Consider the following 12,887-nt stretch of genomic DNA (forward strand, 5'->3'; position numbering starts at 1 on the left):
GGGGCTTGATAGAAAGAATTAAGGACTGACAGTTACGTGTTCCACATACAAACACTGTGCAGCTGTGTGTCACTGTTTTCACACCACAATTACACACACACACCCTTCTAACAGGCTCATGCACATACTCCCTACAAGAGCTACCTGATTTTCATGTGGCGGTATGTATGCAGGTCAGGGTGTGGGTCCTTTCTTTCTCCCACCCAGAAGCCATGTCCCCACCTTACCAATCTTCCTCTCCTCCCTGAAGCGTTTACACCTCACTCCAAGCGGTTTTGAAACCAGTTTAACAGGTTGAAAGAAGATGATGAGAAAAATAATAATACAGAGGTGAATCCTCCCCCCACCGTTATTTCACAACTGGTTCCTTGTCAGAAGACACTCGCACTTCATCTATGAATATTCAAACACTGGAAGTGGACACCTTACAGTACATCTCACTGAGATATCACACGGAAATCTCATTTGATAATCTGGGCATCATCACCAGTAATTGATTTGGAGATATTCTGAATTCCTGCTGATCACCTAGAACTTCAGAATAATTGTATTGCTTCAGCCCAGAGAAATTGGATCTGTCATCCTTGGACTGTTTGCAACATATAACAGATAATATATTTATAGCAACATATTTATTGGATTTTCTTCGATTTTATGTTCAACTGGATCATCATTATTGACGCCATCATTCACGATAGACTTGGAGACTCAACATAATGGCAATGTGAAATTTGCATTCTTGAAATGGGCCATTTACCAAATCCAGAAGATGAAAAAGAACATGCTCTAATATTACCTGCATTGGTTAAAGTTAGTTATTCTCTCTGGTTTTTATTTATTTTTCTTTAAAGAATATTTTGTAACTTTAGAATTTTTTAGTTTGCAAATGAAAAACTTTCTACTTTTATTTATTGTTGGCAAATATCATATACAAATATTTGCCTATTCTATTATATAATATTATAGACTTTACTTTTAGAAGATTCTGACAAGGTGATCTTAATGGACTAGCAATCTATAACAGATAAGTGTATTACAAGCAAGGAATTTGGTGCAGACCCAGTGGATTGATTGCCAAGGTTCCACCATTACCTGATAATACCAGACAATACTAAAGGAGGACACAATGCCCAGGGCATTCCTGGTGAAGAAGTCAAGTTTGGGATCAGGGAAGAAAAAGTGGGGTGAGGTGCCTGATGAAGACAGAGGAGAGGTGTATATCCCAGGTGAATCATCTGCTTATTCTCTCATTCCTTGCAGGATAAATCTATAGCTTCACAAACATTCAAAAGAGCATTACTGTAGTTGGAAAACTGTTTTACTGTATTGACTTGCAGAACCCTTTAGCTTGTACTATACCCTATGTAGGTCGCATGTATGCATTGCTCTGATGATCGGGTAGTGTAAAGTGTCACAGAGATGCAATCATAATATATTTGTTGTTAATTATTATCTGCTACATTTACCATACCCATTGACATTTTTATCATACGCAAACATGTTGCTGGATGTTCATGCTGTTTAGCTATCACATGATAATTACAACCAATTAGACTGCAGCATCTCTGCAACACACACAACAACATTAAATATCCAGTTAGACACACACACACACACACACACACACACACACACCCATGCACAAACATTATACATCCAGTTAGACTGCAACATCTCTGTCACACACACTCTCTCACACACACACACACACACATATATATATATATATATATATATATAACAGTACATACAGCGCAGGCGTCACTCAATTAAGGGATTTGTAAAAGGTATAAGAAAGCTCACACTGCAACAAGCTTAGGTGCTAACGGTTTCTGAATGATTTATTCCTTCATGAGTACGTATGTACTGTATGTACTGTATGTACTGTTGTATCTATGCTTGGAAGGCACCAGGGGTCATTGACTGTACGTATTATGGAGTGCCAGTTATATCTCTGATAGATAGATAGATAGATAGATAAATAGATAGATAGACAGATATATATATATATATATATATATATATATATATAATTAGCAGATTGGGCTATCCAAATAACTAGTTTGTTGGTGTCACAGACAGATACATTTCAGTATTGCTTTTAGATTGCAGGGTAATGTCCAATCATTCATAGCTTGTACTTTAATTAGGTCCACACAGAACACTGTATGGGTGCACCCAGAAAACAGCCCACCGTGTGCCTACAGTAGGACCTCTCCTATTTAATCTGCCATTTTCTGGGTGATGGCACTAGTACAGGTATTAGCCAAGACTACGAGCCATGCCAGAGCCTTTACCATCTTTTGTGCATGTACCCTAATTTCACCCAGAATGGTGCCGTCAGAGAAGAACAGGGGCAGAGTTTCCCTTGGGGAAAAGATAAACCCAAAAAGGCTCCATCCCTTACTTCAGACATGCATTTCCTGTGTTCAGCTTAGTATACATCTGAAACTTCCTTTATTTCTTTATTAACATTTTGACATAACAATGACATCCATCAAGAGAGGATAAAATAAGAGAAATTATCCAAAGACACCATGATGGGATTTACCTAAATAGTAACTAACGACCTCATTCTTGAAACACAGCCGGCTTGTTACATAATCCAGAAGGCTTCACTAAGTACTCACGTTTCCCAGTGTTATTAATCAATGTTTTCCATTCCTCAGTCTCTTTGATCCTGAACATATTATAGTACTACCTAAGGTCCACTTTAGAAAATATTGTGTTCTTGAATTTGAACAAAGAGTGTAAAATACATGTCAGAATAATAGCCCCCCAAAACAGGGAAATATTGTGATTCTAGCCCAATTAATTCCTTGGGTGATAACACATGGGATGCGGGCTGTTATTGTGGCTCTGAAGGGCTACTTAGCAGTGATAATGCTTCCCATGTTTGTGGCATGCAATGCAAGATATAGGCCAGCATTGGGGGATCAGTGCGCACATTGGGGCTTACAGGATAGCACCTGGAGAATCTATCAGCAGCAGTAAATTACTGCTGTTCAGTGGAGAATTTAGGCACCCAGGGTGCATGGCTAGCGGTGGCACTTGTTGTGGGGTGTCACATGGCAGATTTTTTCACTATTGTCAGTCTAGAATTTACTAGTAACTACAAAATAGTTCACTTGAGTGTCCCTTACATTACCGTGAGTGGACTGTCGATGAGCAGGATATGAACCCCATATCGGTCCTACTTATTAAAAAAACTTATCAAACAATGAAGATAATAATTTTGGGCAGTGCACCCGCACAGTAGCCGGCAGTGACTGACAGCTCAGCGGGCAAATGTAAGTGCGCCACCCAGTTGTGACATCAGGTAGTGTGTATGGATAACATGCTGCCTTATCCAATGACAGATATAGCCGAAGATCAATTGATCTGCAGATATATCTGATATATCTGCCAGTGTGTACCCAGTTTAAGCAAGTTAACTGTATAATAGGTAATGGTACAGTCTTATAAAGCCACCTGGAACTAATCCCAAAAGCCAATGAACCCATCCCTCAAAGTACTGACTGATGATGCTAAGTATCTGCATCCCTGAACCCTTTGTGGGATTGCAGGAGCAGATGAAAGCACACATGATGGATATAATGTCACATCAGATTACAGATTATTATCTCTTTTCAATTAATCTATTCTAAACTCCATGTTAATGTTTTCCATTCCATTTGAAAGTAATTTAAATATCTCATCCCACAAACATGGACTCCCAATTTATATTGTTGTCAATAAGAATTTGCTTTGCCCGCATTTAGCAGTGAGATCATTCAGCAATGAGATCAATTATTGAGATCTTCACAAGTTAACGCAAAACGTGTCAAAAATAATGAGTGTGGTACATATAGATACTGTAGGCTTAATGTGGTAAAATGAAAGCGCTGTTTTACAACCTTTTACAAAACTTTATTTGACAAATTTATTTGAGCGAATAAAGAAACCTGGGCTGAGCCATTTGATTGTCATTTGATTGTTTTTTACTAAATCTACTAACGATGGTGGGCTTGGCCTCCCCTTGTTGCAAAATGAATACCATGCCACCCACCTGAGTCATATGATTTCCTGTCACTCCCAGTGCAGTATAAAGAACTGGGTTGGCAATGGCATTGAAACCGCTTTATCCCCAGACTTGAATGTGGACTAACTTCTGTGGCCCCCCTCTATTCACAGACTGGCCTTGGCCTATATTCACCCCTCTATCCACTTCACACTAATAATCTGGGATTCAGTTAACAAATGTCTCTCTCATTTTACCCATCCCTACTCATGCCTCTGTGGAGACATCACCTATTTCCCCCAGGCTTCGTTGACAGATGGACCGCACCCTGGCCTTCCTCTGGGGTTTCACGTTTCTTACATATCTCTGGTAAATCTGCCTAAATTTGCATACTTTCAAGAACGTTATAATCTTCCCCCATTCTACACTTCCTCTATTTACAAATCAGCCATTTTGTACAGACACAATGCCATTCTAGGACACTACCGCAGTTTTTTCTTTTTGATCGTCAGTGTTTGTAGGATGCAGGAGCTATCTCTTTGCTATATAATTCCATCCTAGTCCCTGATTATCCCTCTAAGGAATCTTTCAAAATAACATGGAAACATGATTTAGGATTACAATTAGATGACGAGGATTGGTCTCACATCCGGCAGCAGACTTAGGGCGGTATTCAATGAGGCTGATTCGCCAGGTTTTTATGGCGATTTTGTGCTGTAAGGCGAATTTCTGACTAAAACGGTGAATCACCCTATTCAATGACCAGATGGGGAATACATTTCAAGGTTTTATTCGCCATGATTCACCGAGTAGCAATCGCTATCTTTTTATTGTGAAGTGGAAGGTGAACTTTTAAAATAAAGTGGTTTGTTTTTTACAATTGGTGTCAAAAAATCTGGAATTTTATTCTGAGGAGGGGCATGCTATTTTTATTCATGTGCTGTAAGCACATGAGTATATATTTAATTTTAAAAAATATATATATATATTTTTTTTTTCACAGACCAGCCAGCACGGGGCCGGAGCTGAGCCGCTCATTAGATATTCATATATTCACTTCACCCGATCATTACATATGCATGATCGGGTGTAGTGAATATACCCGGTCCCCTGCTGGCACCCCTGGGGGGCAGCCTGTGCTGCCTGGCACCCGGGGAGCCCACCTCCCCCCCACAAACGTTCTGGGGCAGGCAGGGACACTTCCATCTCCCTGCCTGCCACCGTCCTCAGGCTCCCTGCGGCGTCCGCCGCAGGAGCTCAAATTCGCAAGTCAGGGGCAGCGAGCCCCTGACTCGTTGAATGCCGGAGCCGGCGAGGCTCCGGAACGCAGCGAGCAGTGGCGAATGTGCAGCGAATCCTAAACAGGATTCGCTGCACGTCGCCGGTATTCACATTGAATACCGCCCTTAGTATTCAATGTACCGAGTGACAAGTGTCGGATTGAAGAAAATGGCTGTGCCATGAATTCAACATTCCGCAACGAGAGAGAGAGAGAGAGAGAGAGGGCTTCAGGAACTGAGTTCCTGCTGGTTCCTGCTGATAAACCAAATGCCAGACCTTAGCATATTTCTGCTAGCCCCATCAAAAGTTAGCAATCAAAAAGCGCCCACAGCAGTCACACCCAGGAACGGGTTTAGGCTTAGGGGGCACCAGGGCACATAACCCTTTGAGTGCCAAGTAAAATTGTAAAAATAGGTGTGAAAATTCTCAAGCAAACATTTTTATTCATTGTAATGACCTGTACTGTTAACTTATATTGAAAATATCTTTTTTTTTTACACAACTTTTTTATTTGAATTTATATAACACATGTTAGCGATGCTGGCATTTTTACCGTATGTTTTACACATCTCATACAGAGATGTTGGCTCTCAAAGGGTTGAGAGAGGGGGGCCTGGGTAAAGGGGGAGGGGTGTGTATTAGATTGTACATAACTCCCAACATGACCCATTCAGAGAGGGACAAAATGCTCTCTACCTGAACTTCCCTCATAATATATGATTGGCATCACCTGTGTTGAACTATTTAGTTTATAATAAAGGAATTTCAACATGTGATTTCAATGAAAAATGATGAGAGAAGTCCAGGTAGAGAGCATTTTGTCCCTCCTGGAATGGGTCATGTTGGGAGGTATGGATTGTGTATATTAAAATGTAAAGCTGTGGAGTATATTAGCTTTAAACGAATAGTGTATTATTGTCTGGGTTCTGTTTATAGGTCCACCTAATTGAGAGACAATCATTTTTTTTAAGTTTTCTTGTTGTGGAACTTAACTCTAAAATACACATAGATAAATAAAGTCTGCTGCAAGGTTCTTCAACCCATGGCCCCCAAGCCACGAGCTGGTCTCGGTGGCCCCCAGCTCACCCACCATACGCGGAAGTGTGCATCGTCAGAGACATTGTGCGTACACACTGGATAATATTTTCATTTTTGTCAAAAGATGGGAGCTGGTCTGAAAGAAGTGACGAAAGCAGCAGGCACTGAGATGATGTCCATGGTATATGGATTATAGGTCAACCTTAATTTGGTCGATAGTCAATAGGTTTACCCCATATGATAGACATGGTCACAATGCTGACATGGTCAACAGGTTAACATGTAAAGGGTGAACAATCCATGATCCTAACTGATTCAAGGGTTTATAGGACAAGTTTCTGTTGTGTTTTTTTTTTTTACTTTTTCATCCTTCACCTTCCACATGGACTATGATTGGGAATAGTAACCTGTGCAGCGCTCAGCGCAGCTCCTTGCCTTAAGCATGGCAAGGTCACTAATTGGGTGTTACATGTGGCCTAACCCTTTCAGGTTCAACGTCTTAGCGCTAGTAGCAGATCCAATGGTGAGTCACTTTAAAATAAGAACATTAACATTAACAGTAGGGGACATATTTTGTATGAAATATTTCAATTTCAATCATTTGACCCACTCAGCTTATGCAATGTCAACCATATGGAGTTGACTAATTAGGGTCGATCCAATGATGCATTCCGTTGGTCAACTGGGTCAGACAGAGGTGACAAAATTATAAAGTAGTTTGGAGACAGAGGAAATATTATAATCACCCAACATGATTAGGAAGGTGTCAGAGGATAGAGATCCAGGCTGAGAAATGTTCCTCCGATCACTGGGGTGATCCAGGGGGACAATAGAACACAGGAAATCGAAATAGTTTGTGCTTAAAAAACAATAACCTGAGCCAGAAGTGTAACTCCCAAAGACAACGGACTCCTCCCTCCTGGCTCCAAGCCCTAAAGTGGCACGTTCACAGTGGAATGCAATCTTCCAACGGAGCTTTTCGGGTGCATCCGCCAGTTGTGTAACTAAAATTTTTGCACCTCCCCCTCCTGCCACTAAAACTTGTACGCCCCCCCTCTTCTTACCCCCTCACCTGCATGATCTGCCGCCACTGGCCTGCAGATCCTCCTGTCTGCGGGACCGGTGCTTCTCCTCTCCTGTTATATTTCAAATATCACTGGCAAAATGTCCACCTTCTTACACCAGATAGTTATTTAGGATGCAAGAGGAGGTCTCTAACAGTCTGCTGTGAGGGGGAGGCCATTTTGTGAGGGTTATTGCAGACAGGAATCTCTGCTGGTCCCGGCAAGCCGACAGCAACAGACTCGCAGCGATGGCACCATTAATAGCTTCCGCAGACCTTGTGGCGCTCAAACTTACCCAGCGCCTCCAAGCCTCCACAGGGTCTGTGGAGCTATAGTTAGGCCACTAGCACCCGCTGCTGCAGTGTTTATCAGCTCTGTCCCTGGAGTCTTTCTAACACCTGCAGTAGGGGACAGAACAGCTCCTGCATGGTACCACTCAGCCTGCACTGCAGCAATCAATGGTGCACCTACCGCTGCTGTTGAACTGTGAGATGGGACCCATAAATGAACGCTGATCCATGCTGCAGATGGCTGAATCTTGTGAGTCTGACTCTTATCCACTGGCCGTTGTCACACCTTTTATTAAGGAGAGGGGGCACCAAATTTAAATTTGCCTCCAGGCAACTGTGATGAATTTACGCCTTTGAGTGAAGGAACAGGTGGCAAAACGGTTCCTGAGCAATGCAAGCAAAAGAAGAATTCAGACACACCTCCCTGTCTGCTTCCTGGCCTGGGGTGTGTTGTATAAAGGATGTTGTCATTCTAAGAATAATACCATAGAAGGATGAATAAAGATATTCGCTATTTTAAATATGCTGAGGTTGTTCGGGTCATTCAAATTAAACAAACTGTATTCGTGAAAACTAAAATCAGCTTATTGCACTGAAAGACTGAATGTAGTTTCTTGTTAATTATTAGTCCATGTGATATTGTATCCACCTCAGAACATGAACCAACATACCCCTAGAAGTGTAATGTCGTGAGACCATCCTCATCATATGTACTGACACTCTCTGTTTATTGCCCTTCAGTAACCTTGGAATATATTGGCCGAAATGAGGCAGAACCGGAATATGACAACGAAGTGGCTCTTGATCTGTCTCTCCACCACCTGCGCTGTGTAGGAGACTCCTCTCCATATCATGGGACCGAGACAGACATTGGACCAGCATCAGAAAGTCAGAACCAGAGATATTCTACACAGGTGTGGAAAGGATGTAATATAATATAACATAATATAATAGAATAGAATATTTACAATCCAGGCTTAATACAGAATTCTAGCCTTTTCTCTAAGCACATACAGTAGCACATTTTAGTGAATGCATACATAAAATTACTCTGATGCCAAACTATATAGAAGACATTTGTAAATGTAATTTGATGTTTATCAAATAGAGTAATATATATATATATATATATATATTTATTTACAATATGCAAACGGTATTAATATATGTATAGATAGGATACAGCACCCTGGCCTGAACAGTGGGCCACATAACCTAACTCTTGGAAGCTAAACCCTGTGAAAATCAGAAAAAAGAGAGAAAATGCAGTGCACACTTCTCACTAGTGTGATGCATTGTGTGGAAGTTGGGTTGTGCTGGCCCCGAGGGTCCCTTGGTTTGAACTCAACCAGTGTTAAGGACCCACCTTATGAGGTCACCTGGTAAGGGTAGGTGGCACCATACTTTTGGCCAAAGATTAGGCTAAGCGCCTTAATTTTACTCTATGTTAAATGGCAGAGTTTATTACACCTGTTCTGAATAGCAGCGTTTAGTACTTATAGTGTGCACCTGCATTTTCTCCTTTTATGTGTGGCACTACAAGTCTCAGCATGGTAGCACCTCTCATTATACTTAGAATTAGGGTGTGCAGTCCAGCCCCTCCCATTCCCCCATGTAAACCAGGCTAACAGAAATGGCTGTCCCCACCATGTTTTTTGCTCATATTCAGCTAAAAATCTGTCACCAGTTTGGGACTCAGCTCCATTCATATTGCCTCTTACGGCCCTAGCAGTGCTGGCAATGGTGGCAGTGGCATAAATCACAGCCTCAGCGGTGGAGCCATCTGCAGCTCTTACAGGATCTCTTCTTCAAGGTGTCCCTGCCTCTGTGAAGCTAGCAATCCCAGCAGGCACTGCTGCTCCCACAGTTCCCATTGGAGATCTCATAAGCCAGGGGTTCCCAATCTTTTTGTAATCACGGCACCCTAGAGTATCAGAATTTTTCCAAGGCATCCCTAGGCCCCAAAATATATATATCAAATTAGGTAGATTGTGTTTATATGTGCTTCTTAGGTTCAGTTATGTGGTAAAGGGCAGGATTTGGTTCTTATTGTAAACATTTTATGATTGGCAGCCACCAGCACTGGTCTTGTCCAGAAATAATTGATCATAAATAATTTGAATTGGTCCTGGACGACCAACCCAAGTCACCCCTGCAAGTGTCCCGAGGCACCCCAGGGAGCCTAGGCGCACAGTTTGGGAACCACTGTCATAAGCCCTTGCTTGGCCACAACTCCAGCAGCTACAGGAAGTGCTCCAATCCCAGCATTTATTTATTGTGCCGGCACAGCGTAACACCCCCCCCCCCCCCCCAATACCCAGTGCTTCAGGCTGCAGCCTAACCAGCCTTTTGGATAATTAGGCCCTGTGTGCACAGCAAGGCTGCTCATAAGCCCAAGGTGTAAACCAATATGACCGGGCATGCAGCCAATAGAATAGCTGCATCTGGTATAACTAATATCTTTCTTTGTATGTCTCTTTCTTTTCTTTCAACAAATGAACCTTGTTCTTGTTGTTTTTCCAAGTAAAAATGCCATTAGTAATTTTTAAATCTGAACGCACATTTTGGTTGCAATAAGTGAATGTATGGTATATGAGTTTGGCTCCTTGCCATGATGCTTACAAACATTTATCTGTTGTCATCTGTTCATGCTGAGTGTTTTCTCACTGCCATAACAGGGTGAGCAGAGACTGCTGTTCCGCTGCAACCTTTGTGACAAGAGCTTTTCCTACCAAAGGATGCTGAACCGTCACATGAAGTGTCACAGCGAAGTGAAGAGGCATCGGTGTGAGCATTGCGGAAAAGGATTCAATGATACTTTTGATCTTAAGAGGCATGTGCGGACCCACACAGGTGAGGACAGATAAGGTTGGGAAGCAATGATACTGAGAGCTTATATAGAAGAATAATAAATAATGAGACCATGGAGTTAAGCTGTTGTAATATCTGGGTAGGGCTGAAACCGGGATTTTTCATCTCCCAGAGCAATGCAGTAACTCGGCACCAATCTGTCCCCCTCATTTCCCCCGTATGAATATCACATCCAGCACCCGGAGAATGCAACCGCCTAACACACACACACACACACACACACACACACACACACACACACACAAATGGATCTCTAATCTGCTCGCCTGTCCTGTTATTTTTATAATAACATTTTTTTTTATGTGGCTATTCAATTAGTTGTGGGGTTTAAATAGCCTTTTTTCCCCAAGCCAAAAGATTGCAAGAAAATGCACTGATTCCATGTACACTGCGGCATCGGGGGTTTCTTTTTACGCATACAACACGATTTTCTTTTTTTTCACACAGATTTTACCTTCAGCAGGGTATTCTTAATGTTAATGAATACCTCCAGTAAACCCCACAGCTAATTAAATACCCCCATAAGAGGGCCTTTTCCACCATGCTGTTTAGTACAGGTCGAGTATCCCGTATCCGAATATCCGTTATCCGAATTTTTCCGAAATACGGACATTCCAGAAAGTGAAAAAAAATATTTTTTTTGCTAAAAACTCACTGGGGACATTTGTAACAGCATCACTGGGGACATGATATGTAACTGGCACTATATATGTGCAAGACAATAATTGCTTGGCATTCAAATTCAGTGCTGAGATAGTACACACATTTTGTTTCACGTTTTGAAACCTTGTTTTTTGAACAATTAAAATATATTTGTGTGTATTTTATGTGGTAATAAAATATATTTGTGTGTATATTATGTGTTTATACAGCATAAATGCAAGATACTTCAAAATACATCATTGAAATATTAAAATATTCCGAAATACGGAATAATCCGTTATCCAAAATTCTCCTGGTCCCGAGCATTTTGGATAAGGGATACTCAACCTGTATAGCAGCTCAGCAGATGGGAGAGATAAATGTTTGGCCACAACAGGGGAGAAGGAAGCTGTGGTGGGGGGAAACAGTAGCTTGTAGTCAGGAGTATGGTTGGCTTCTGTTGGGATAGGAGATCCTCGGACCCTCAGTAACAATAGAGTAGTGGGCTTGCCTGATTAGTAAATTATGTGTATCTCCAATATGTTATTCCTGTACTTATATACTGTGTGTGTATATATATATATATCAAATACCATTGATACAATGATAAACACTGACAGCTACCTTCCTTCTCCCTAGGAGTCCGCCCTTACAAGTGCCACCTATGTGACAAGGCCTTTACCCAGCGCTGCTCATTGGAGTCACACTTGAAAAAGATACACGGCGTACAACAGAATTATGCCTATAAGGAGCGCAGGACCAAACTCTACGTGTGCGAAGACTGTGGGTTTACAGCAGACAGCCAGGAAAGCTACATTCATCACCTGCAGATTCAGCACCCCAACAGCGCTCTCATCCAGCGTGCATCTAAGAAGCTAGGAGTGCCACTGCCAGGCGGTATCAGCCCCTTACTACAGAGTAACCATCTTATCTAACACTGACCCAGCCATGTAGAATAATAAAGACATTTTGACATGAAAGGACACACCAGGGAGCCATTTTGAAAAGGACTGTCATATTGCAGCTACTGTCATTTGCAAGGAATAACCAGACAAAACTATGTTACCTTTCTTATTTCAATATGAGCACTGCCATGTTAACATTTATCTAATACACAGTACATGCAAGGCATATTTATCCTGTATAATATTATGCAAATTGTAGCTGAGTTTGTATATATACACATATTGTATGTGTATACTTCAAAGGAGCAGCTTTTTGGGGTATACAAGCCCATGAAAGTGTGATTAAATAATCTGTGCAGACAATTCAAGGTTAAAGTGCCCATACACTGCTGCAATGTTGCGCAGCAGTGTATGGCCACCAGATACCCTCAAGCCATCCGGGACCTTCCCTGGCGGCAGGGACGCATGCGATCCATCACAATTTGTTGTGATGGATCGCATGCGTCCCTGCCCGCCCCCACCGGTAGGTAGGTCCCAGGTCGGGAGGTCTGATGGTCAGCAGGTCCAACCACCGTTTCAGGTCCAATGCGCAGGGGACCGCACATCCGACCTGAGGGGACATCAAACTGAGCCAATTCGGGCCAATTTCACGGCCTGGTTTGTAGGAATTGGGCTAAATTGGCTCAATGTATGGGCACCTTTATATGTATTAGCTGCAAACAATAGGCACATGTTATAACTAAATAACGGAGAGTGTTATATACTGGGCTGCCTGGGCCCAGATACAGGAGTGGGT

At 42.0% G+C, this 12,887-nt stretch overlaps 1 protein-coding gene across 1 annotated transcript; it reads left to right on the forward strand.

The window, feature by feature from the left end:
• The first annotated feature begins 1,126 nt into the window (after positions 1-1,126).
• OVOL1 (ovo like transcriptional repressor 1) lies at positions 1,127-12,548 on the forward strand. Its single transcript, XM_083163743.1, has 4 exons — positions 1,127-1,226; positions 8,415-8,587; positions 10,352-10,526; positions 11,826-12,548. The coding sequence occupies exons 1-4, from the start codon at positions 1,127-1,129 to the stop codon at positions 12,119-12,121; spliced, it is 744 nt and encodes a 247-aa protein (XP_083019869.1). The 3' UTR covers positions 12,122-12,548.
• Positions 12,549-12,887: the final 339 nt, after the last annotated feature.

This window comes from Crinia signifera, chromosome 11 (genome assembly GCF_055691185.1).
Source record: "Crinia signifera chromosome 11, ASM5569118v1, whole genome shotgun sequence".
NCBI classification, from domain to species: Eukaryota; Metazoa; Chordata; class Amphibia; order Anura; family Myobatrachidae; genus Crinia; species Crinia signifera.

What these genes read in the sequence shown, in the direction of transcription:
- OVOL1 (XM_083163743.1), top strand. Translation starts at nt 1,127, where the DNA reads ATGCCCAGGGCATTCCTGGTGAAGAAGTCAAGTTTGGGATCAGGGAAG. An exon ending in ACCAGAGATATTCTACACAG is followed by an intron (nt 8,588 to 10,351) that starts GTGTGGAAAGGA and finishes CTGCCATAACAG; the next exon opens with GGTGAGCAGAGACTGCTGTT. An exon ending in GCATGTGCGGACCCACACAG is followed by an intron (nt 10,527 to 11,825) that starts GTGAGGACAGAT and finishes CCTTCTCCCTAG; the next exon opens with GAGTCCGCCCTTACAAGTGC.